General features: G+C 39.0%; 1 protein-coding gene across 1 annotated transcript in view; it reads right to left on the bottom strand.

Moving 5' to 3' along the window:
* Window positions 1–15,146, bottom strand: part of PCM1 (pericentriolar material 1) — a 40,049-nt gene extending 24,903 nt beyond the window's left edge. Inside the window, exons 1-7 of the mRNA XM_084267048.1 lie at window positions 15,132–15,146; window positions 10,559–10,677; window positions 9,713–9,958; window positions 8,359–8,532; window positions 3,832–4,009; window positions 1,444–1,553; window positions 807–1,023 (exon numbers count right to left, since the gene is read on the bottom strand). Coding sequence (XP_084123174.1) covers window positions 807–1,023; window positions 1,444–1,553; window positions 3,832–4,009; window positions 8,359–8,532; window positions 9,713–9,958; window positions 10,559–10,654 — 1,021 coding nt within the window. The 5' untranslated portion in view covers window positions 10,655–10,677; window positions 15,132–15,146. The remainder of the gene's footprint in view (window positions 1–806; window positions 1,024–1,443; window positions 1,554–3,831; window positions 4,010–8,358; window positions 8,533–9,712; window positions 9,959–10,558; window positions 10,678–15,131) is intronic.
* Between the last annotated feature and the right edge of the window lie 11,726 nt (window positions 15,147–26,872).

The following is a 26,872-nucleotide window of genomic DNA, read 5'->3' as shown; positions in this document are numbered from 1 at the left end:
AGCTACAGGGAGTCATATTCAAACACATTCATCTGACAATGCATTAAGTACATGCAAAAAACAGGGCAGGGTAAAGTAACTATTAAAACAGTCTGCCCTCCTCCAGGAGCAGAGAGCAGTGTCTCATTTCTTAATGCTAACCACAATATGCTGTGATCACCCCTCAGAAGTTTCCAGGTACAGGACACACTTCACCAGCACAAATGTATTTCTAGAAACACAAAGTAAGATCAGCATGTAGGCCCACATCAAGATTCAAGGAGGAAAAAAAAAGCCATCTAAGGAACAGGCCAAAAAAACCTCTAGTCCATTCAGACAGCTAAGCTCCGCTGGTATAGCCTATGATCGGGGTCCTTGTGACTAGTGCATGAGAAAGTGCTTTGAAAGCAGACAAGCAAACATCCTAATGCCAGTACCACCTACTAACACCTGAAGTGCTGAGTACATACAGACATACTGCCATAAAAATACAGAAAATTCATGTGGTACACTCCACAAGTAAGATGTCACACACAAGCCTTGAAGAACAAAAAACTCACATCCTCACATTAGTTAACTTTGATAATTTTATAAACAAGAGTGCTATTAGCATAAACACTCATCATCATTACTTGTAGGGCTCCCCATTAAGGCAGAAACTTAAGACAGCATTAAAAAAAATTTACATAATATTGCCCTAGCACAAGTTTATCACCTGCATTTCATTAACCAGTCAAGTTAAAAAACACATAATAAACACATTATGAACACACACATTTTAAGAATACACCTTTTATAAAGATATAATTCTGCCTATATTTACTTACAGGAGGAGTTATTTAGATGTTGGTCACGAAGAGAATGAAGTTCTCCTAAGAGCTTGTCCATTTTTTGCTTTTTCCCCTGCAACATTCTCATCTTGTTGAAGAGCTGTGCCTTCTCATCCGGCACATGTTCGGCCATTGAAGAGTTTCTGCTTTGTGAAATTTCCCTGGTAAGTGAAAGACTTTCTGCTTGCCTTCTGTTGTCTGGCACAGACTGGGTCTAAAAAAGTAATTGCATTTTATTCAAAGTACTATGAAAAAAAAAGCCAAATAAATGCTAAGAAACAAAAATACCTTTTATGGGCTTGCTAGGCTCAACACTACAATAAAGAACATGTAAATGGAAACTGATACAGAAAACACTCATGATATCCCAGTTATATATTGAGCTAATATATGATTATATTGCAATATAGAAACTACTACTCTGGATTTTTACAGGAAACTGTGAGACACAGTATAGATCAGTCACCTAGTAACTCTTAACACAAACATGCTGAGCTTTCAAGTTCTGGGGAACCCTAATTACTCCATTAGCAAATACACACAAACAAGCAAACCAACGACTTAACCACACTGTTCAAAAGAATAAGAAAACCAGACAGTGGCAAACCTTACAGAGTGCAATCCAGGGACTGACCTGGGAATCATGAAGTTGGTTGTGAAAGCGCTGAATTAAGTCGTTCAATTCTTCATTCAGTTCGGATGTAAGGCTTACTCCTGAAACACTACCTGTAGTCTCTGTTACAACTGGGCATGCAGGAGGAGGAAAACACACAAATGCTTTGTCAGTGATGAAATAAGGACTATTTGATGAAAACGTTTAGTTTAACAAGAACATCAATGTACTGTACCTCTTAAAACACAGAAATTATTTTTAATCCTGTGTCCCTCCCACCAGCTTTACTCATGAAAGACTATTTATTTCCATTACAGAAGTATTGACAAGCCAACTTACAAGGACAACATAACAGGACTTTGTAAGTCTGGTTTGTATTTTGCTAAAAAGGTCTGAGCAAAATAGAAACAACCGAGTTGTCTAAGGTTGATGGAAACATTTTGCTTGTGAGAAACAAATTCTTACTACTTAGTACAGCCAAACTAAGAACAGGGCATGCAGTTTTACTGCCCTAAAATCATAAATTAACAGGACACCAACCTTCCACTGTGGTGTCAGTTATAACAACAACTTGCAAACAAGAGTCTTGGGGGGTTGTTCTTCAAAAAGCTTTATGAGAGGAATACATTAAAAAGAAAGGTTTTTTTCTCTCTCTGAAAACTCAAACAATACAAAGAAATGGAACTGGCAGCTGAGAGATCTAAACTGCTCTTTTCTTTTCCCCAAGTAAGAACTAACACTTCGTAAGAAAAATGAAGCACAGATAGTATTTATTACATTATTTTCACCAGAGATCACGACTCTGTTACCTGGTTTAGTCACAATAACATGTTAATAATTTCAAATTTAAACACACTTATTTTGCCCTACGCTTATGTTTTCTATAGTCCAGGAACACAGATCTTTAAGTAAGCCAACAAAAAACAGCAGTAAGAAACTGTTAAGAGTGACATATATGGAAATGTGAAACATAAAACCACCACCAAATAATTGAGAACAGTTACATTTCTTTCATAAGCCATCCTGTTTCGTACCCACTTCACCTACACATGTCTCAAGATGGAATTCTGTACATATAAGGAAAGAAGAGAAAACAGATTCCATCACAGGTCTACTCCTGTAGAGCAGATAGGAGAAAAGCAATTACTGAAAACTATTTAAGAAAAAAGGAAACACCTTTCAAAGACACCTACTCCTTTTGCTCCTGTGGTAGCTTTCTAAAAGCTCTCTACCTACCAACTTCTCTGCTGCTTTGCCTACAATATAATCTCAAGCTTTCTTAACCAGTTCACCTTCTTGCCTACAGTCTATCAAATGCAGGACAGGAGAGAAAAAAAACACAACCAAAACCAGAGATCATCAGAGCAAGGAACCTTAAAATGAGACTTTTTGTAAAATGTATAATTTGTATTTATACAAATACAAAGAATTATACAAATACAAAAGAATTTGTATTTATACAAATTAATCTATTTGAAATACAAAAACTAACTATAATAAGAACTGCTATGCCATATACCCTCTAATTAAGTCTGATGGCACCTGTTACAGGGAAGAGTCATGGAACAGTAACACAGACTGAATTTGAACTTGCTCAGTGCAAAAATGCAGTTCCCTACAACCACACACATAACTAACTGTAAACAATAACTGAAGAGAATTAAGGGAGAGCCAGGGGGCAGAGTGAGTCTCCAACAAAAAAAAAAGGTAATTCAAATGACAACAGTGCACAAACCAAGGACACCTCTCTCCCTTTTAAGAGCAGGCACTTGAGAAAGCAATTCTGCTGACAACCTTTAAGCAGATATCAAGAAGTTGCCTCTGTCCCAAAGATAGTTTTTGAAAATTTGGAAATACACAATCATAAAATGTTTTGGGTTGAAAGGACCTTAAAGATTATCTAGTACTTACATAACTGTTTTTGCAACTTCCTCTTTGCTTTTATTGGATAAACCAATGGCTATTAAACTGTCAAGCAGCCAGCCACCAAGAACAACCCAACAAAGAATCTCATAAAAAAACAGGAAAAACTGAAACTACGAACTGCCTATAGCCAGAAGGATGCAGAAAGGAGGAGAACACTCTGCGTACCCCACCTCAATTCTCTCCTTCAAAGGCCCAACACAATGGTGGATGTGAGGGCCAGACTCCTGGTCTGATGTGGTAGACCAATTCTTAGGAGAAAAACCCACGCTTTTAGTATTTTACAAGTAAGCCACAGAAATCAGCTGTGTGGTTTGCAACTGATTTTTTAAATGTTACACTGTCAATTCTTTTCAGAATTGTGAATTTTTTAAGGAGCCCGTTATATAAAAAAAAAAAACCTTTTATTTGTATTCCACAATTCCAGCTTTAATAATTCAACTAGCATGCTAGTGTGCTGTCAAAGACACCATCAATTCCACATACCAGAATCATCCATGACAGCAATTTCCTGCTCTGCTTTATGCTGCAAAGCAAGCAAAGCTGCCTGTCTTCCTTGAAGAGCTTTCAATTGCTCCTGCTGCTGTAGCATTCTTTTCAATAAGTCATGCTGTTTCTTCAAGTTCTCCAACTCCTCTTTAGCTTCCTGCTGAGGATCTCTGGCCTGCAAGGTATGAAAGAACCTTACCATAATTGTGACAATCTGTTTTTTGATTACTAGCTACTGAAGTGTCAAAACAAACAGAGCATTTTTGTGTAAAAAGGTGAAAATGTCACCTTTGCCTTTCCAGTAGTCCTTTTCCATCTACAAGTTTCAGACATCCAAAGACAGGGAGAAGCCTGTACCACCAAGACACGCTTACCATTCCTGGGGGTCAGATTTTCCTCAGAAATCCAGTGAGTCACCCTAACATGTCTAAAAGAGTAGCTCAAGCATCCCTCTGTCTTTTGAATCATGAGGGCACTGAGCTATGAAACTGCTAAAGCTAGGCAAGGTAAAGCATAGTATTATGGAGCTACACGTAATACACAATCTAGAATGACTTACTGACCTAAAGTCTCTTAAGTTTTCAACAGAATATTTCAGGCAGCTATTCTTCTCTTACCTATAATGTATTTAGCTTTGTATGCTATATTTATGCCATGGATACTAGCACAGACCAGATTTAGGTAAAACATATTTCAAAGCAAAATCCTGAATAGAATTGCCTCTATATTGCACTTTGAGACACATGGAAATATATCTGAAGGAATGAAAGCACTGGGCAGCTAAAATATATTAGAACTGAATTATATTCCTTATTATAACCTAACTAAATGCTGGAGATTTGCCTCAAAACTTTTGTTCAAGGACTGTCAGCAAATTAAGAACTTCAACAAGACACCCACAGTTAAGATCCTGATCCTGTTTGAAGCTGCATTCTTACACCACGCAGATGAAACCAGGGGAAAATTTGCCTCCTTTTAGTTAGGACTGACAAGTATTTTAATCGAACATCGCTAACTTAAAAGCATCCTCTTCTTACACTGCTGAGTTCCTGAAATACAAAGTTCTCATGCCAAAATTCCTACACCAAATGCCAGAACAGAAGCAGGCATCTTAAATTAACTAGTACTGGGTACCAGATGATGTTCAACTTTCCAGCAGATAAAGTCCAGAATTCTAAACTTCTCAAAGAAGTGTTACTATAATATGCACTGCAACTGCCACTGATGATTCCTGTTAAAAATTCATCTTCTATCTAAGAGGCAGACTAGAGGCAAAGTAAGAGTACACAATGAAATCAAACCAGGAAGGAACAAGGGGAACAAACAATAAGAGGGGATACACCTCAGTCTTGCTTATGGAATAACTGAAGCTTTTTAAAGCACCAGATTTGCTTGTGTTCATTAAAATCACATCACAAGATTTTCAAGCTTAGTTCTACATGTAGACAAATAAGCTTCACAAAAGACTTAAGCCTTTTATTTTACAGAAAAAAAAAAATCGAACTTAGACTTTAAAAAAATAAATAAAATCAGTAAAAGACAAAGCTATAGAAAAACTACTAACAGGTAACAAAAGAAGTTTCAGAGTCTAAGTCCCTTAGTCTTCCCCCTTCCAGTATTTAAACAGATCAGACTTGTATATACAAACAAAGTATTTTTATAAACAGCTATACAAAAATTTGTTGAACAGTTTAAGGCTACTACTCTTGAATTTATTTTCTCTATATGGTATCAGCTTAAATTTGCATTGGCAGACTATTCCCCTAAACATGACAAGTTATCTGAAAGACACATTTACAGTATGTTTTCCAAGGAAGAGAACAGCAAAACCGGAAGGATGATCTACGTAAGATCAGAACACCCGCTGTACAGTTATCTGTAGGGCTCTCTCTGTCAGAGGTGACACTTCAGAAGACAAAGTTGTCTAGCATCTCTATTTAAAGAAAAAAACCTCTAGGCAAAGAAGATTCATTCACTCAATGAAGAGAGCTGGGTACAGATAAGCAGGCCAAATGGGAACATTCAATGTAAGCAATAAATACATTTGAAGCAGTTAACAGGAGGGAAAAAGGAAAAAAAATAATCAGCATGTATAAACCCTGTTTGAGTCTAAGATAATATTTTGAAGTGTACCTTTGAAGGCAATCCATGTTCTTGGCTATTAATCCTACAAGGCCAGATTTCCCTGTCATTCACAGCAGCTCTGTCACTTTTCCCTTTAGGGCTTGCTGTAACATCAATGTCTGTAACCTGTTCTTGTGAAGCTGAATTCCCTAGTTTGTCTTCAATGCGGGGCCGAATGCTCAAACTAAAAGATACCTCCTTCATCAAATAGTTTAGTATGTTAGATTTTAAACACTCCAACTTAACATGCAAGTTATAAACCTACCCACTTCTATCTTGTCAAATAATGAAAATTAGTACCAAATAAAATCTAGAGCAAAGACATTTTTAGTCATTCTTAGATTTTTCAGAACAGTAAGGCTCCATACAGCAATCAACTTTCTAAGATGAGAAGAATTCGCTCTACATGTAATATATTCAAGCTGCATGTAAACAAAAATTAGATGCAAAATGAAGAGCCAAACTTAAAACTAAAACCCCTTTTGCAAAGATGAAGAAAACCACAATTTTACATGCATACTTCTTAACAACTGTACTGGTCTTTCTCTGCATTTTTTCATTTTTTATTATTTTTTAAAAGTTAAAAGTGTATCTTCCATATCTATGATTTTATTTCTTTACAGGGACAGAAAAAGTTCTTACAAAGCTAAAAATAATTACAAAACCTTTTTCATGTTTTAACTGCTGTTGTACTTCCAAGTATTTAAATTCTCCTAATCTGCAGAGCAGAGTACTGACTGGCTAAAAGAGTACCAGCACTTTAGTACTTTTCCTCAGTATAACAGCATTGGAAGATGTAAAATGCAAGTTGTTATTAAAACACTTTCCTATCTACTACAAGAACTGTTTACCATGTTAATATAAAAGCTTTTATACATAGAAAGAAAGATTGTTTATCTTAGAACTAAATTAAGATCATGTTTTCTAAAAGATGCTCATCCCTCAAAAAAAAAAGGCAAAACTTCTGTGTTGGTGTGATAGAACTGACTCACTAGGAAGATGGTTGGGTAATGGCTCATTTCTAACCCTCTCCTTACCCAACATCAGCAAGTTTTTCCCACTAACAGAAACAAACTCATAGAAGAAAAATTGTTCCTTCCTACACAAACCAGTGCATGCTCTGCCAAAGTAAATGCTTAACATTTCATCCTACTTTGAAAAAAGACTAAAATATTTTTAAAATAATCAAGACGTTGTGAGAGAATCATTAAGATTTTTCCCCATATAAAAGAAATAAAATAAAAAATTCACACATGTCAACAGTCTCTGAACAGAGTGCTTGGGGATTCTTAAATTTTTAATTAACTGCAGATTATGATGCTATCACAACAATCAGGACACAACCAAAACAAAGTCTTCATTTCCAGCACCTTAATTACCAAAAGGCAGCTTACCGTGGTATCTGAAGCCTCAGACTGCACATCAATGTTTAGCGATGTGCTCTCACCTACAGAACCAGATCCCACAGCTGAATCTATAGTCCGAACATCATCCTCCTCATTTTCTCTAGCCTGAAACATTTCATTGGCATAAATCAAAAGCTATATAAAGGGGGCAGTAAAAATGAATTATGGAAGGTACTACATATCCAAACCAACACCCCCAGTAGCACCATCAAAACATCAATGGTCAACTCCTAAAAAAGCTTACAGTGCAGAAACAAAGATATTTATGTTCTCAAACTTACAAGCATCTTTTGCAAAAATTTCAGATAGGATTTCTCCTGCTCTTTAAGGTGATCTATAAGGTGTGATAAACGCTCAACATTGGCCGATCTCTCATTTTTCTCTACAAGATCATCCCGCATGGAGCTGGCCTTAGCAATATAGTCGCGAATTTGAACTAGTCTGCTCACAATCTGTAAAGACACTGAAATTACTGAATGCATTCAGCTACAGCTTTAACGTATTTAATGCACAAAACATGGGGACAGCAACAGCAAAGTAGTAATTAGAGAGGTGACATACTAGTACTTTCAAACCTCTAAAAACACTTTTGCAAGTCATTAAAAGTCAACGGCTTTATAAGGACAGATCTATGCACGTCTGAAGCTGCAAGGCTGAAGCACAGGACTTCTTACTGACACAGGGTAAGCCAGAACTGAGCTCACCAACATGTGAAGATACTAAACTGTAAGTATTATTATGCATAAAAGAGAACTAACCTCTGAGATGAAAATTAATACTGCTTCTGTTACCAATAAGCAGATTTCTAAAGAACAATATTTGATTAAGTTTGTTTTCCTCAAGTTGCTTTTTTAGAGCAGTGGGAAGATAAGCATTTCCAGTAAAGATTTAGTGGTTATACTTTTCAGAAATTTACAAAGAAGCACTGAAAAATAACAAAATAATTAAAACCTAAGAGTCAATATTCTTTAGACTTTATAGGCTATGTAAATACCTGGCTACTATCCATAGCTGGTTCTCCCCTTCCATCTTCTTGAGAAGAGACTTGACAATTTTGCAAGAAATCCTTGCTTAGAGCAGCTCCAAACAACTCTTTACATTGTACTGATACCCCACTTTCCTTTCTTGGGGAACCTGAGGCAGGATCTTTGCTTTTATTGGTGTTTATTTGTAGTGACAGGAAGTTGAATGGCTTTTTGTTTTCATTAAGTTGACGTTTGTTGTTAGCAGCTGTTGCCCTGCCTTGAGAGTCACTTCCAATGCTTCTCTATAAACAAACAAACAAGAACAATTGCTTTATTTTTTTTCCTCAAACATATTCTCAACACTAATTAGCTTCACTGTTTGGATTACTGGTTCTGCAGTATTATTAGAGTGATTTTAAAGTTACCATATTAGTCACTGACTAGCCAAAAGCTAAAGGAAGTATGAGTGATTTTGCCATATAGTTTTCAGAAGAGAAGCCCACCCTCCCAAAAGAGTTGAGAAGCAAAAGGGTTCTGCAGTTCCTCAGAGCTTAGTTCCTCATCATTCTGTGGCCTCCACCTTTATTACAGTGAAAGGCATCCTGCCTTCCCAGGTAATTTGAGAGAATAATAATAAAGCAATACACACAGAATACTACACCTCGTACTTCAGCTGTTATTTAGAACCTATTGAGTAGCAACTTGTTGCCATAACATACATTTGGGGAGGAAGCTATGCCTGGTCTTTATATTCAAAATCTAAGCAACAAGTCACATTTGAAAGAATCTTCACAACCCAAACAACTTAACAACAAACTTTCACAAATATTAGCAAGCCTCTATTATGTAACTGTTAGCACAAATTTATGCCTTGTTACCAAAGAATTAATCCCTCATATTATTCACCGTTTTGGACAAGATGAATATGCCATATCCTTAAAGAAGCATTTATGTCTCAAGAATTCATGCCATACGTTTCTCTACACTCTACTGAGAAGCAGTTTTTAATGCTAGTCTTCTGCTTAATCCCCAATGAAAAAATGTTTGGAATCACAAACTGCCACTGCAAAAACAGATGTTCAAAATAAGGTAGCATATTCTCAAGTGGTAGACAATACGATAAGAAATATTGATTTGAGGACACAGGAATTTGTTAACAATTGAGAGAAAGAAAGTGAAGACATCTGGTGTACTCTAAAGCATAGGAAAGCCATAGGCCTTCCACAATTTTCTCAAGTTCAAAACCAGAATTTTGATTTAGATCCCATAGCGCATGTAAGTTTTTAATATTAATCACTTATGAAAGCTTATTTATCTGTCAAACTATTAAGGGGAATAAATTTTGTAGTCACATTTACAGTGGAAACTAATATTCATACAAACCTGATCCAGATCACTGAAGTTTATTCTTTGCTTAAGCCTTTCTAGCTCAGCCTGCTCCGGAACAGACATCTGGGTCATGTATCGAGCATGAGGAAAACTATGAGGAGTTCTGGTCTTCCGTCGTCCGATTCCAGGTGAGGATTCTGGAGATATGTCATTAGTAAGCCTTTTTTCAGCTGCCCCACCAAGCTTTTTCTTGTTTTTTTCTGAAGATCTGTTTGCTTTCTTCTGCTGACTTCCCCAGTCCTTACGTGGAAGGAGGGAAAAAAAGTGTCATATTTGTTATCTATGTGGATAACGTGGAAAGTAAATATTCTAATTCACTGAAATAAAGTTTACTTCCATTTTGGAAGTAAGAAGTGGTATCAAAATATGACCTAAGTTTTCTAGAGCAAATGTCACATTACAAAATACCACTTTCTCCACAGCATAAAGTAAAAACAGCTTGTAATTTTAAACCCATTTCATCCTACAATGCATTACATTAATTTCAAACGAAGCTAAAAATGTATTTTTCTTCTTCATGGAAGACTCTTCAGCAGTTTAGAACTTCTAATAATAGTTTTCCTTTTCAAGGCATCTACAACACCTTTGTAAAAACAGCTCCTTTATTTACCCGAAACTCTTCCCATACAAACATCTACAGACTTCACCACCTCTGAATTACACTCATTGCTTGCTTACTTCTACCTCTATTATTTTTACTGGGTTTGCAGATACTCACTTGTAAATTTGTACTGACAAAGCTTAGGGTTTTTCATTGTTACCTCCCACTAACACAATCTACTGGTCATTTTAGTGTACAGCATAAAAGGACAACTGAAAGAGGAGATAGATGAATTTTACCGTGTTGTTCAACCGGTCATCAAGGCTCTCATTGCTCCAGCTAGGCAAGTCCTGATCATTCATGCCTTCTTCAAAGGGACCACCTCCTGTTGCCATGACAAGCAGTCAATAAAAAGAATCTAAAAGGAACAGTTGAAAGAATTGTGCTGTATTAAAATCAGTTTATGTACAATACTTTAACGATTCATAATGTGACAACTACATATCCATCATAAAATGCAAACACAAGGCTGTTTTAGGAAACAATAGCCCCTATTTTATAAACCCTGCTACTAATGATGTAACAGTGAGAACACCACAGACACCGGCATTTAAAATTAAACAAGTAGTAGTTGTGGGTTGGGGTTTCTAAATTTTGTTTTTAAATCCCTGCTCTTAGAAAGCAAACATTTTTTATTCTTTCTTTAGTCTCTCAATATTCCTCACTTGAAAACACACTGCACAGTGCTTAGAAAGACTGCTTTGCACTTCACAAAGCCTGCACTTTCAGGTCTAGGGTGATGTCTATTTGATACAATAAGCAACTCTGGAGATCTAGGATGTCAAACTTTCACACTGATTTCAATACTAATATGCTGATAACATCAACACAATACTTGACAAACACCACCAAAAGGAATTTTACTTTCTTTACTGTAAACTTTAAGCAGTGAATGCTTATAGCTTCTAGCAAAAACAAGTTTGGGTTTCCTAGAGTTTTGCTGCTCGCGAATAGTGTCTTTCTGTGCAGTATAAAGCAATCTACATGTTAAAAGTTCTCATTTCCACTTCTAGTTTTGACATTAGTAATAAAAAAGCTGTTAAAGCTGAAATATTAGAAAGTATTCCTTTATAGCAGTAAAATTTGATTAGCCTGTTCAAAAAGGTGAAGAACACAGTACTGCATATACTCTGAGGCTGCAATAAAAGCTGTGTAGCCTCAGTGCTGCCAGCATAGTTCCACTGCACAGAGGTACAAACCTTTTCCTTAGAACAGCTATGAAGTGTTGTTACAGATGTAAAAGAAAGAGAGTCCTGCAGAGAATTAGTGTTTCCAGTGTTTTAACTGCTATGTTAGGACATGATCCTAGCTTTATTTTTAACTGGGAAAAAAAAATGTAAAAGAAATATTTATTTCTAAACATTTCATTACAACCTACCTACCATTAACCTTCACACAAAGATTTCACAGTGCAGGTGAAGAAATCACGTAGAACTCAATATTAAGAAGTATCAAAGAAGTTTTGGTATTTTTTTAATAATCAGTTCCAGAAAGACAAACCAAAAAAAAAAAAAAAAAAATCACAACAAAACAACAAACAACCCTGAACTAAGTTTAAAAGCTGTACTAGAACACCTACCTTCTTAAGTATAGTAGTTAGTTAAAATCACAGAGCGGAGTGCTCTCAGTAAGTGCACTTGCACACCGCAGTATTTCTATGCAGACACAGCCTATTTACTATACCATTAAGGAAACAGGATCTATCAGGTACACTCGTTATACTGTAACCACATCTCCACTCGGCAGTATACCAACCCAAGTCACACTGCACAGTTAGGAGTAATTCAGCTTCTGCTTCTCACAATCAGAACTGGAACACAAGTGTAATTAAGTTCCACCTACTTTGGGAAGAGGCAGATCTGTGCCCTACTATCCTTCCACATTCATTCGTACTTTGTCCCAGCAGAAGTGTCACAGAATCACAAGGTTGGAAAAGACCTTTGAAGATCATCAAGTCCAACCATTCCCATCCTAAGCTAAACCATATCCCAACTACATCATCTAGCCTTTTTTTGAACACATCCAGGGAAGGTGGCTCAACCCCCTCCCTGGGCAGCCTGTTCCAGGCCCTGACAACTCTCTCAGTTAATTTTTTTTTTTTCTAATATCCAATCTGACCCTGCCCTGGCACAGCTTCATGCCACTTCCTCTTGTCCCATCTCCTATCCCCTGGCTGAAGAGACCATCGCCCACCTCTCTACAACCTCCCTTCAGGTAGTTGTAGGTTGGGAGAAGGTCTCCCCTCAGCCTCCTCCAAGAGGAACACCCCCAGCTCCCTCAGCAGCTCCTCAGAGGATTTTCCCTCCAGCCCCTTCCCCAACCTGGTTGCCCTTCTCTGCACTTGCTCAAGGACCTCAATGTCCTTCTTATGGTGAGGAGCCCAGAACTGGACACAGTATTCAAGGTGTGGCCTCATCAATGCCAAGTACAGGGGCACAATTACTTCCCTAGACCTACTGGCCACACTTTTTGATACAGGCCAAGATGCCACTGGCCTTCTTGACTGCCTGGGCACACTGCTGGCTTATATTCAGCCTGCAGTGAACCAACACCCCCAGGTCCTTCTCTTCCTGACAGCTCTCCAGCCAGTCTCCCCCAAGCCTGTAGCGCTGCATGGGGTTGTTATGTCCCATGTTCAGCACTCTACACTTGGCCTTGTTACACTTCATCCGATTGGTCTCTGCCCATTGGTCCAGTCTGTTCAGATCCCTCTGAAGAGCCTCCCCACCCTCAGGCAGATCACACTTCAAACAGTGTCCAGTAGGCCATGCAACCAGAGGGTACCATCTGTAAACCAGCCAGCCAACAAACCAAACCAAAATTAACAAAACCCAAACCAAACCAAACAAAAAACCTAACACAAAACAACCACACGACACAGTTGAGTTCTCAACTAGATAAGCTCCCTGATCTGGCTAACCTTACACCTACGTAAGAACCATCTGTAGGCTCAAGGAAGGCAAATGAAATCCACGACATCAGGAGCGCAACACAGACAGGTCAACTGTAAAACCACACCTTCTGTGCAACTTTCAACCAGGTCAACTGTCAGATTTACTTAGAAAATAAGAACCCAATGCCTTTTCACAATTTCTTTGTTTTCAGGTAGAAGCACAAGCATCCTATGAGAAGTTTGCAGGGAAGCTCTTCCTGCTAGCTCAAGATGTATCTGACAACAATTGAAAACAAATGCATAATTATTGGATTAGCATATTCTATAAAAAAAGCAGTTTTCTAAGAACTTTCTTCAGTTACAGACAAACTGTCCAGCTTTCTAGATGTGCAATAGCCAACATTTCAACTGGCACTGTTCTGACCTATGCCATTAAGTATGACAAGTTCATCTTGACAAGATTAGAGGCCATCTGGCTTTACAGACCAGTTCGGTAAGCTGTTTCCCACCATGTTACATAATTCTACTGAACCCACAGCAAAAGTTTTTCCCCACCTTCCACTGTAAAAACAAGATGTGTCAGTCCTTGCCTTCATGTAATGCAAATAACTATTCACATACTTAATGCTTTCACACAAGTTGTCTCCAACTATTTCTGCTGTAGCAGTTTCTCATTACCTCTGAAGTAAATTCACTGCCACAGAATATTCTTAAACAGTATTTTCAAGCAAGGACACTAGATTTTTAAGTCTTCTAACAGAACTGTGTCCTTCCCAGAAAGCAAGTCTCTAATCACTCCTATTGCAGACTTTGATATTTCCTAATGAGTTATATTCAGGTGAGCTTAAGATCACAGAGCTATGCTGATATTTTATCCTTTCATCTATATTAAAAGCACAAAGCAGTTCAGCAAGCTTTTTTCTTAAAGGTGAAGCCCTCCCATATGAAGCTGTGTTTTTCAGTTCCCTATCATTAATTTGTATTTTTTCTTACTTTCCATTTTAGCAGCTATTTCCAGAATAAATCCTGTTATAAAAACTTTGTTATCTTCCCACTGTGCTATTTCTGCATCCAGCTACCCATGAGAAATCTCAGCTTCTTGAACGTCAGAGAACCTGTATAAAAGCTTTATCTGAGCATGTGCATCCCGCCTTACTACACTAACTATTTGGGGGGGGGGGGGGGAAAGGCTTTCTGTATATTTTCTGTAGAAGTAATAATTTAAGATAACATCTGATTATAGTAAAAAACATCGAAGATGGTAGTCAAAACATTTTGTACATTTAACAGCACTATGCAAATTGTTCAAAAGCATCAGCACAAAACACATGAAAGGACATATTTTAAACAGCTTTATTTCCTACTGTGGATTATTTTCATATTTTTCCCCCCGTAACATCATGTGAAGTACAAGAGCTCTTAATTCTGCACACACATAAAGTTTTGAAAATTAAATGGAAAACACAAGGTTGTTATATGCCATCACAATCATAGAATTGTTAAGGTTGACAAAGACCTCTAAGATCATGTAGCCCAACTGTCCCCCTACCACTTATATTACTTATTAAACCGTGTCCCTAAGTACCTCATCCAACCTTTTCTTAAACACCCCGAGGGACAGTAACTCCACCACCTCCCTGGGCAATCCATCCATTGAGCCATAAATACTGAAAATGGGATTTCTTTAGGTTTAACTTTAGAGAGGTGCTCCTCAGTGAGCATTAATTTAGCGTTAACTCACTACACGCCTACAAAGTACTTCCAGTCACATAGCATCATCAAACCGGAGCAGACAACGGAGCAAGTCCTCCCTTCTCGCATCGGACAGCCCTCACACGAGCAAGCGGCTAGAGACACCCGCGCCCGAAGAGGGATGCCCAGCACCACCAGCCGCGCAGAGCTGGGGCCGAGCCGCGCACCTCAGTCCCGCCGGCTGACTTCCCGACCTGGTCCGCTAACACTGCGAGGCACCGTGCCCAGGCCCGGCGCTTCTCGTCGCCGCCAAGGGGACCTGCAGACCGATGGAAGCCCCGGCGGCTCTGCCCGCCTGGCTGCAGCGCCAGGCAGGCGAGGCGCTCCCCGCGCCGGGGGCGGTCGGAAGGCGCGCGGAAAGCCCGCTCCTTCGCGGCGCCAAAACCTGAGGCAGCAGGGGGGAGGGAGGGAAGGGGTAGGCGGGCTCTGCTTAGAAGCGCCTCAGGCAAAAAAGCTCGGCCGTTGCCACTGCCCCGCCGGCATCTCCTTGGGAAGCGGGTAACGCGCGCTTCTCCAGGGCGGAGGGGAGCGACCCGCCCAGCCTGCTCACACCGCAAGGCTCCCCCGGGCCTGCGGAACCCGGCTCCTCCTCCGCCGCCTCAGACCCCTTCTTCCCCAGGCAGCGAGCCTAATTCCCTCTCCTCACCGGCCCGGTGCCCACCCACGCGGGGACGCGAAGGCCAGGCCAGGCCAGGCGGCCCTGCTCCGCCAGCGGCGGCGCCCGCCGCTCCCCGTGGTCCGCTGCCAGCGAGAGACGGTGGGGAGCCCGCCGCGCGAGAGGGAGGAGAGGGCGGCTCACCCCGCGGCGGAGGGGAGGGGAGGTCAGCCAGGCCTGGTTTCTCCTCCACCGCCGTTCGCGACCCGCGGGGCCCGAGCTGCCCGTCTGAGAGTTTCGCCTTCCGGCAGCGGAGAAAAGCAGTCGCCTCGCCTCGCTTCGCCCAACGCAGCGGAACAGCGCTAAGACAGGGACTCAAAACCCTTCCCCAACGGCCGCCACCGCCGCCGCCATCTTGGCCGTCACTCCGGGAGGGGTGCGGGAGGCGGGACCCAGCGGACGGATACACACCGTTACCTAGTAACCCCGCCCGCGATGCCCTTCCGCGCCGCGCAAACGCCGCCTGCCCCGGGCCACGTGACGGGAGGGTGGCAGAGGCGGCCCTTTCCCGCGCTTCCAGGGACCGACGCGGCAGTTGGGGGGGGGGCGACCGAAACTCCAGCTCCCAGCGTGCCCCGCGCCAGCGGCGCGTTCGCGCCCGCGGACCGGCGGGCAGCGCCTCCCGGGACCTGTAGTTTTCCAGTCAGGGCACCGCCGGGCCCTGTCACAGGCTGAGCCCCTGTCTGCCGGCGAGCTGCGGGGCGGCTGGCGCGTTTCACTCGCAGAACAAAATACGGCGACGATTGTGAACTCTATAAATTATTTCACCCGCCTGGAAGACAAGTGACAGCATGTCAAAGCCCCCAGCGCGGGCAGGGGTCAGATCCCGCCCTCATCTGGGGCCGTATCAACTTGCAGCGCCAGCGTGTACCTGCCTTTGGTGTCCCGGGTGACAAGGTGCACATCGGTGTCGTTTGCTCTACCCTTTCTCCTTTTTTCCACAGTGCCCTTATTTTCTGCTACTTGCTTTAAGGCTTGGAGTTTACAGATCCAGGTTCTCCTGGGGAAAAAAAAAATATAGAAAAAAAAGGAGGATTTAGCATTTTAAAGACTAGTTGTGGGTAATAGTTGAGCTGTGCTTCACAGTTATGCTCCGGTCACCTGGTTGTGCCAAGATAGACCTGTATTTCACAGAAATTTTTGCTAGTCCTGAGGGAGCTGGGCTTCCATCACGTACTCAGAGTTATCGGTTTAGTTTCTGATATCTTCTATAATTTCTCTCATTTTGGAGGGTTGTTCCTCAATAGAATTGGAAAAAATGAGGTATCATTTTTAGCATTTCCATTACACTGAGTTTCTAAAGCAGAAGCATTAATTATTTACGTAGGTCTCACAATTCGTCCTGGACAAGAAACATGCTACAAGTTGCATGTGAAAATGTAGTCATGTTTCCCCCCCTTCTCCCATCTCTCCTATATTGGTACTTAAACTGATGTATTTTGCACCACCAAAAAGTATATGAAACATTAATCCTTTTCAGTGACACATTCATCTATCTAATTTAGAAAAATAATTAATTATTTGAAATCCTTTCAAAAATATCTTTCACTACAATACTGTTTTCTCCAGCAGATGCCCCACTATCAAAGGAACAGTTCTGGACAATATGTAGTGCCTGAAAGAGGTGAGTGTAAGACTGCCTGTTATAGCAGCATTTTTCTCCCTTTTCTCCCATTTCTCCCATGGCTACATGACTGTATATCCTTAAGAGAAATTACTTTTAAAAGAATATGCCACAGTCTGATGGAAGCTCTCTGTAAGGATATATATGTTATTCATTTGTATTGCAATTTTGGACCTAATAAAAATTAATTATTCAGCATCTTTTTAAAAAAAAAAAAACTAATTACCTTTTATTCTGGCCTCAGATAACATGTCTGGATATTCAGCACAATATTGGCAACGTTGCTGCTGTTGGCAAGATGCTTTGTATTGTGAAGTGGCATACTTCTCACAGCCCGGCAGGTGGAGGCAGAATTTCAGAGAAAATAGTGCCTTAACACAATGTCTATCGTTATTTTTGTTGCTATGGTTTATTCTTAAAACACAACTCCTTCATTCCTATCTTTTCCATCAGGGAAAAAAATATCTTGCATAAAAATACAATACACTGTTAAGGAAAAACAATAAATTATTTAGATTTTAGTATGCTTTAGTAACAGTGTCTTTACTGTAGTCACCTATATGTCATAACTGCATATATTCCTTATCATATGTTGGAATTATATCTCTCACAGGAGCTTGCAGAATACTCACTGATTCCTATTTGACATTTGCAGGATGATTTTTTTCCCTTATTTTTGTTTTCTGTCTCTCTTTTGGAATTTGCTGCAGATTTTTTCTTTAAAAAAAAAAAAGAAAAGAAAAAAGCATTTCAAAGAAATACAAGAGTACCAGTTCCTCAGAGCATTCTTCAGTGGGGACAGGGACTGAAAAAAAAGATACAAGAAGCATTAAGGAATCATGGAGTGCACTGCAAGAAGCATTATTTCCAGTAGGTGGTTCTCCACTACTGTTAAAACATCTCATGTTTGGGAATGACTGTGAGCCAAATTAATATGGCTTAAAGAATGTCTTGTTTATTTAAAAGAAAAAAAAAATCTTTCAGGGGAAGTCTTATATCAGCGCTAATGAGCCTCTAGATTGACAGTAACTAATTCCTCCTACAAAGATCTCTGTTATAAGTGCTTCAACCAGCAGACATGCTAATGAATGCACCCTCACAGAAACAGAATGGATTATCTGCGAGATAGTCCAATTTAATTAGAATTGAAAGCTCTGTGAGAGATGAGTGATTATTTTTTCCTTGTGCTTCTGCTGGTTGTATCTTGTTAATTCTATTTTTATTATTCCAGAGTCAAAGAAAGCAAGCAAAATACTGGCATGTAAGGACTAGAAACAAGATGTGAAAGATTAAAGTTTTACTGAGACAGAGGAGATGTGAAGGAGTAGTTGGGGAGAGAGATTTTTAAAGGCCCTGAGACAAAGGCAGTAACTAATAGGGTGTTTGGTTCAAATAGTAATTTTCCACTTTTTTGCTGATTTTGTGAGGTTTTTACTGCAAAAATGAAACTATCCAAAAATGATTAGTCTACCATAATATGGCTACACATGACTGTCAAGCTAGTATACTAAAGGTTGTTTTTCTTTCTTTGTGTAACATCTTTTAAGGCATTAACAAGGAGTTTTGTAGTTGATATACACAGGAACATAGTCTCTATATATCCCTAGAGGATCTGATAACTTAAGCAGGTGTAGGGGAGAGACATAGGTATTTAAGACTCCAAAACCACATTTTAGGCTGGTCAAGGATTAACCAAATCACTACCAGTGAAAAAGAAAGCAATTTTTTATGATCTGTTCAAGCATAATAATCATCAGTAGTAATAAATAAGAGTAATTGGGAAATAGGTATTAGCTAACCTGGTCAGACCCTGGAAATGCACCTGAATCTCAGCTGAAGAATAGACAGAATCACTGTTGCAAGTCTTACCCTGCACTTGTAGGGATGTGGAATGTAATGCTCTTGATACTGCTATTAGCTCATCAGTATGTAGTATTTACAGTTATATGCACTCCAGGTATTACATTCTAGTAAAATATTAGTAACTGGTAACAAAGCTAGTGCTAAAAAGGGATTGGCTGGAGCCAGGAAACATAACCAGTTTTGGTTTATTAAGTATGGTTAATTCACATAACCAAAAAGTATCAGGAACACCGCCCCTGCCCTGTCTAGAAGTACTAGAACTACGTTTTTCTCTTTGAAGTCAGGCTCCATTAAAGCCTATTTTGAAAACCGTTTTAAAAGAGATCTCTATAGCACGGAAATTAGCAAGGTCATAAGCAGTATTTCACTCTAAGGAAATTAAGATCAAGTTTCACAATCAACCTACAAATACAGCGCTTAATCTGGATGTCCCTCTTTGTCTTCTAGTCCAACACTATATTTGATATACTGCACTTCTATTTATGTGGTCCCTTCTATTTAATTTTCCTTCCTATTTCTATTCCAGTACCATCTCCAGTTTATCCCTTGGCTAACAAAAGTAACACAAGAAACAGCAACAATGCAAGCAGAAGACTGAAGTACAGGAAGGAGGCAACAGTGTTGCCCAGAGACAAAAAAATCAGTAGCCCACAGTAAAAGGTAGTACTGGGTAAGTGGAGAACTGGAATAGTGAACAAGAATGCTGTTTCCTTTGTTGATTTCTGTTTGTGTTTCCTCATACACTTCCCTGTGAATAAGCAGAACTGCATGAAGGATGTCTGTCATCAACATCCCATGAACTTCAGGGAGCTGTGCTACCCAAAGCATGTCACTTGAATTTGATCTTGTTTTGTAGCAGTTTTAATACTTTGGTGCATACTCTTGTATATAAATGAGACAGCCCATGAAAAGAATTTCTGTCAGTTAACTAAGTAGGATGTTAAAATGGTATAGATTATTCCGAAAGAATCCTGAAATGCCACACTGCTTTGGATAGAATGAACCTTGATAATCTATTAATGAAAAAGTGCCACACTGCTTTGGATAGAATGAACCTTGATAATCTATTAATGAAAAAGTAAGTATGACATACTCTGTTTATTAATGTGTCTCTAAAAAATACAGTCTTTGACCCTTCCATATTTTTATTTCACAGTTGAAGGTGATTTAAAGGTTTCCTAAGTAAAAATCATACATGTGAGAAAAAGTAAAGCTTTATATTTTATAAATGGTGCTTAACACTTGCATTACAGCTTAAAAGGGAAAAAAATGGTGTTTATTTGTACCATGAAAGCATCTTGGGTGAAGCAACTTCTTTTGAATCTGCATGATAAAAGGATGATATTATGAACACATGATCTTGTGTTTGCTGATTTTAGAATCATAGAATGGTTTGGGTTGGAGGTACCTTAAAGATCACCTAGTTACAAACCCCTGCCATGGGCAGGGACACCCTCCACTAGACCAGGTTGCCCAAAGCTCCATCCAACCTGGCCACCTTGAATACTGCCAGGGAGGGGGCATCCACAACTTCTTTGGGCAACCTGTTCCAGTGCCTCCTATCATTAATGGACAACGAAGGAAAGGTCTCACTCCAGGAACCCTGCCCTTCAAAATTCTGTGTAGAAACCCTTTTTCTGTTTATTCCACAGTCTCTAGCAAAACCAGGGCTGTCCTGCTGCTGTAAAACTCTGTCCTTCTGTTGCTTCTCCCACCAACATTTCAGATCTCCATCCACAATATTTGCATAAGACATAAGCAGACACCTGTGTTTTTAACCTCTTAGGTGCAATTCCCACACTCTCTCAGCCTGTTTTCATAGGAGAGGGGCTCCAGCCTCCTGATCATCTTTGTGGCCCTCCTCTGGACTTGCTCCAGCAGGTCCCTGTCTTTGTTGTATTGGGTACCCCAGAGCTGGACACAGTACTCCAGGTGGGGTCTCATGAGAGTGGAGTAGAGGGGGAGAATCATCATCTTCGACCTGCTGATCACATCGGTTTTGATGCAGCCCAGGATACGGTTGGCTCTCTGGGCTGTCAGTGTGCACTGCTGGCTCATGTCCAGCTTTTCACCCATCAAGCTCTTCTCCTCAGGGCTGCTCTCAATCCATTCTGATCTCCCAGCCTGTACCCATGTTTGGGATTGCCCAAAGCTGTTAAAACTTCTTGTCAGATAAAATACCCAGGGAGGTACTCGGCTCTAAGTGCTAATACAATGGGAACAAAGACCACCAATTTCTTGTCCTAGCTATTACTTTTAAACATTCACAAAAGGTATAAGATGGTTTTAAAGTGACTGTTTATACCTTGCTTATAGGAAGTAATAAAGGTGTTGATTTTGATTTGGTATAGAAGTGAGAAACAGCATTTTATTCTTTATACATATTTTGTCCAAAAACTAATAAAAGAGTAATTAATGATCCCTGACATGTTTTGCTTCACTTGTGTGCAAACTCTCCCAAGAGCAGCAAATCTGGGTATGGTTTGTCTGAACAGCCAGGTCCTCACTGGCGGCGTTAATGTTGGTGACATTTGCCCGTATTGGGTATTAGATGTATCCAACATGTCAAAGACAGACCCTTCTCTCTTTTATGCTTACGTGACTTCCATTTGTCTACTCTTTGAGAGTCTTCTATTTAATCTTTATTCTTGCAAAATCATTCTGATGATGGGTAGCCTATAGACTTCTGGAATAACACAAATCTCTGACTTGATGATGTATAAAATTCTTGTTTAAATGAATCCCAACCATACATTTTAGTCATGAAGTCGTTGTTTAAAGACTTCAAGTGTGGCAGAATCTTCATGTAACCTTCAATAAATTGTTTAAATGGTTAATAAAACTAAGTTTAAAATGCCATGTGTTATTAATTCAGACCCCACCCACCAAATAACAATCACTTAAGTTAAGAGTCATGCTATGAACAGGTATCTCCCTCCTTGCAAAAGTCATTAGGCATTGTAAGATTCCCAGTAAAAATTACTTGCTGAATGATTTTGAATTTTTGAATGATTCTTAGTGTAGACTACTCAGGAGAAATTTATTGCAACTATGAAATATTCAAAATCCAGAATATGAAGTTAATTACCTGATGTAATTAATTATAAAATTACTGCCAGGTAAACAGATTCCAAATAATACACCAGAAATTATTCAGAGGAAGTGTGCAACAAGTATTAGTCTTCAAAAGGAAGTTGATGGTCTGAATATTTATGTTGTGGAATGTAAAAGTCCTTTTACTGCTTTTGTTCAGTATTTCCTGAAGAGTTCACTTCTTCCATAAGCATTCCTTTAAGCATACTCATTTATTGAACTTTTTGGAAAGAGCCAACATAGAAGGAGGACAAATACTAAAAGCACATTGCATTTTAAAACATTCTCTGATGTATTCATCTGCCTCTAAAAAGCTTATATACAAAGTGATTTTGTCTAACCAAGTCACTGAGATCTTATGCTTCTGAGTGCCTTCTAATTTAGATAAAAATACTGGCTTATATCAAACAAGATTCCTTGTCCCTTTTTTTTTTTCTTGTTCCCTTTGGCTTTGACTGCACTATGTTTATTACTTTGGGTTTAGTTTGGGTGCTTTTTGGAGGGTAGCAGATTTTATTTTATCACCTCTGATATGTAACTTCTAGTCTGAGTGATTTATGTTTTATTTCTAAATCAGTTGAGTCAGTTATGCTGTCTGTATACCTCTGAACCTTAAGAGATTCAGGCTCTGATTCAGGACATCACTGGAGTATACAGCTGAATATGATGTTGAAAGCAATTTCCTGGGTCATAGCAGTGAAAGGGAATGCACGATCCCGTGTTATTTTTGGTCTATTTTTATTTCAGAAGTGTTGTGTTAGGCACAGAATTACCATCTTCTACTTATGTTGCAATTTAGTCTTGATAACTGCAACTTCTCAGTAACATTCCTGCCCAGTGACTCATAGCAGATGTAAGCCTCAACTCTACAGAATTTAATAGCAAAAACAATTGCAGCCTGGGAAGAGCTCTGGAATTCTTTGCACCAGCTTAAGAAGATTTAACAACTCTGAGTTCTGTCCAGAGGGTAAAGGTAAACATTTTAGGTACCTGTGAGGGAATAAGGAAGAATTTTGGGTAATTGCTATAGTTGTAGTTTAAAAGTAGTAGGTTTTTGAAGGCCATGTAACTGCTGCAATATTGCTAACAATGTATGAATGTTTTAGCAAGATCTAGCTGGTTTTGCTATATCTAGTTACTTAATAAAACTTGTATTCAGATCTGTAGTTTCTAAGGTATGGCTCTATGAACAAGGTGGCTTTTTAAGCCTAAAAGTAGATCATATCATGAATTATTGCCCATTTCTCAGATGAGGAAAATGGGGCAGTATTTTTAACACTTTAAAGCAAAATTTATGCATGTGTTTAATCATTACAATCAGTTTGAATTTTAAGAAGGCAAACAAAAAACTTTAAAATCATTATCCTTTTGACAGTTTCTCTTATACTGTATTTATTAGTAATTAAATTCTTATTGACACTGTACAAACAGAAATAGGCATCTGAATTACACCTAGTTTGCTGGTTGCAGAATTCAAGAACAAGAAAACAGGCTGAGAGCTCAAAATTTTTGTAGCACAGAGTTTCTTTAATGTCACCAAATCTATTTAGTAGCTTACTATTGAAAGACTTGAGCAAACATCCAATTTAGGGGGAATTTGAACATAGGAGTGATTGTCTGAATAGCCTATAAAGAAAGCTCAGGCACAGGTACTTTTTATTCCATAGTTGAGTATAAATCTGCACAGCTGTGCAAATGCACTATCCAGGTGCCAACTTTGCATAGTAAATGAGTAAACTCATGGATAAAATTTCAAGGTTTCACAAGAGTGGTCCTTAAACTTCAATATTATTAAAACAGAAAGTGATTCTTTTTTCAGACAATTTTTAAGGGCTTGTGCTTTCAAATCGAACACATTACCTGTTTTCCTCATTCTGTCACATGCTATAATTAATCCATAGGTCTGTTGTCTGAGATTAAGATTTTCCTGAAAAGGGATCACCCCCACAGAAATTTGGGGATTTGTTTTTGTTAAACCAACAGAGGTGTTATAACAAATGTCTTGGAAGTCTCTCAGCACATATTAACTCTTTGGGTTCACTAGTATCAGCAACAAACCCAGTATTTGCTAAGTAATGCCTTTGTTTTGATCTGTGACATGGATTGAGATTTGTCATTTTTGCATTCTTGTTGGAGTGAATGTTTTTACTGAATCGTTTGTGAATGTTTATCAGCAGCTGTACTCTCTCTGCATTTTTAATTAATTACCCTGCATGTACATTTCTGGATAATGCATTTTAAATAGTTCTATAACAATCAGATTAAATATCTAAATGAGTGGAGAAATTGGTTTAAGTGACTTTCAAAGCAGTCTTCCTATAGCAAGATTTTAAGTATCCCTTGATCAGAAATTTAGCTTTGCTCAAGAAGATGGATGTATGCTCTCAAAGAAATGTTACTAATGGAATCTTTTCTGAAACTTTTCTAGAGATGTGGAAATCTCTGTAAAGACCTGCCCACATTGATTCCAAGACTGAACTTGTTTCGGTTAGTGGATGCACAGTGCTTTGAACCCATATGGGGCCTGACCCTATTTACATGTGTTCTTGTCACTGTAGGTTTGACCACTGGGTCATCTCATGTGGCTGCCACTGTGGGATCAGATAAACTGTGTGAGTTTATGCTGAGGAATTGGCTCACAGGTGCGGGGTATTGCCCCTTCCAGGATCAGCACTGCTCTCTGTCCTCCATCGTGTCCAGGTCTTCCTGCTGGGCAGTGACAAGCAGAGAAACACTGTTAGATCAGCCATTTCCTTTCAGAGCTTGAGTTTTCATGTCTCCTCATACTCTTGACCTTTCTCCTTTTTTGGGAGGACAACAGTACAAAGATCTTGGTACTCTCAACCCTTGTTCTTACTGCAGCCAGACTCTGTGGTTTTTTTCCCCGTGTCCTCTCAGTTTCAGTGTCTTCCCTGTTTCTGGCTGACAGATCTGCCAAGTGGGGCACTCAGTTGCTCCCTCTTTATACAGCTCTTAATTCTCTTACAGTCATATTGTGAGTGGCTACAAGATCAATAATCCTTCTTGGGTTTACTGTCAACTACCTTTCTTAAAAATTAAACTCCAGGATTAAAATATCTTGAGCAATGTATCTAAATAATCACATTTAGAACTTTATTTACGGTATATCTTTTGAGCGTGTCATAGTTCAATTCTAAAGCTGATATATGCAAAGTTGTCTCCCAACTGCAGCCCTTTTGAAGTTCCCCACAACAGGAACATGCTTTAGGAAGAGGCACCCTTTAAATAGAAAGGTGATTTCATCTGAAGATGACAAACCAAACCAACTGCACACACTTTACACTCAGCTCTTCATTCCTTTTGTGCAGCTTGCTCATAGTAGCTCACACATGCTATAAGGGAAATCATCTGCCTTGATTGTGCCTGATAGTCACTTTTATTTATTTTTTTTAACTAACATAATTTTCTCTGAATAGTATGCCAGATTTGCTTGATAGTCTTTTTTAAAAAAATAGGAGTACTGTACTTGTAAACCGCATGACCCTTTTAAGACTGATTGTGGTATTCTGGCAGTCACAGTCAGTGAAATCATGATAGAACAATTTGAATATTAAGACTGTATGTGGGAGAACAGTGTGTTTTTATAATGAAAATAACAGAATGAAGCAGAGCAGTTAAATATGAATTTTCCAGAGGAAAAAAAAATGCAGTCATTTCTCTCCTAGAAAACGTGTTTAAGATGTCCATGGAGTCAGGACAGAAGTTATCAGAGAAAGATCATTTGTGGGTTGTCCAGATAGCTAACGTACCCTTTGATCACTTCTCTCACAGACAATGTCATTCCAATAGATGGCAACAACTGTTTTCAAAACATTAGTGGCTACTATAACCATAATTACTGCTGTTGTAAGGTGAAAGTTCATGTTTAGTCACGGGATAAACTTCTGAAATCTAAATGAATAACAGAATTCAATGCTAAGCAATTCTTCAGATCCCCCCCCCTTTTTTTTTAAGACTAAAATTCATAGGATTCACCACTTCAGACAGTAGAGCTTGTTGCATTGAATGATGGTAAAGTTTCTAATTAAAATGATATAGCATTTATTTGGTTAGCATGAAGAACAATTTAAAATTCAGAAATTTTATGGCATAGAAATAATTTGGCCTAAGATTATCAATTCATGTTTTCTACTAAAAAAAAATTATAGCTAATTTTTAATTGATTCCTTTGGAATCTTTAGAGATAGACATCAGCTTAATATAGTGCCTTGCAGCTTAACCGTGCATGTTGCATCTCCAAAATGCTTGGAAAAAACCTTCTGAGCTGTTTGTAACATGAGTCACTGGCTACAGAGTACCCTCCACACCTTGTGCCTGCATCAGTACAGTTTAAATGTAGTATAACAATCTTTATATAGATGTACTTGGGTCTTATAACTCTGTGCTTTCAAATATCATCCTTTCAAACCAGCAAAACTTGGATTTAAAAATAAAATAACTGTTGCTTACTTATGTAAGATAACTGTAATTCTAAAAAGCATCCTATGTATTTTATTGAGGTGTGCTAAAACCATGAAATTTAGCTGGGCTGTAACTTGTACTCTTGCATGAGGGTTTTCAGAGATAGGTGAAAATAAAGTTGGACTTGTCCAATTTTACAGGAACTTAAAGCATACTTTGTATAAGCAGCTTGCTTATCTTTTAACAGTAAA

The sequence above is a fragment of the Gallinula chloropus genome (assembly GCF_964237585.1).
Source record: "Gallinula chloropus genome assembly, chromosome: 7".
In the NCBI taxonomy this organism is placed as follows: Eukaryota; Metazoa; Chordata; class Aves; order Gruiformes; family Rallidae; genus Gallinula; species Gallinula chloropus.
This window is presented reverse-complemented; position numbering and strand designations above follow the sequence as displayed.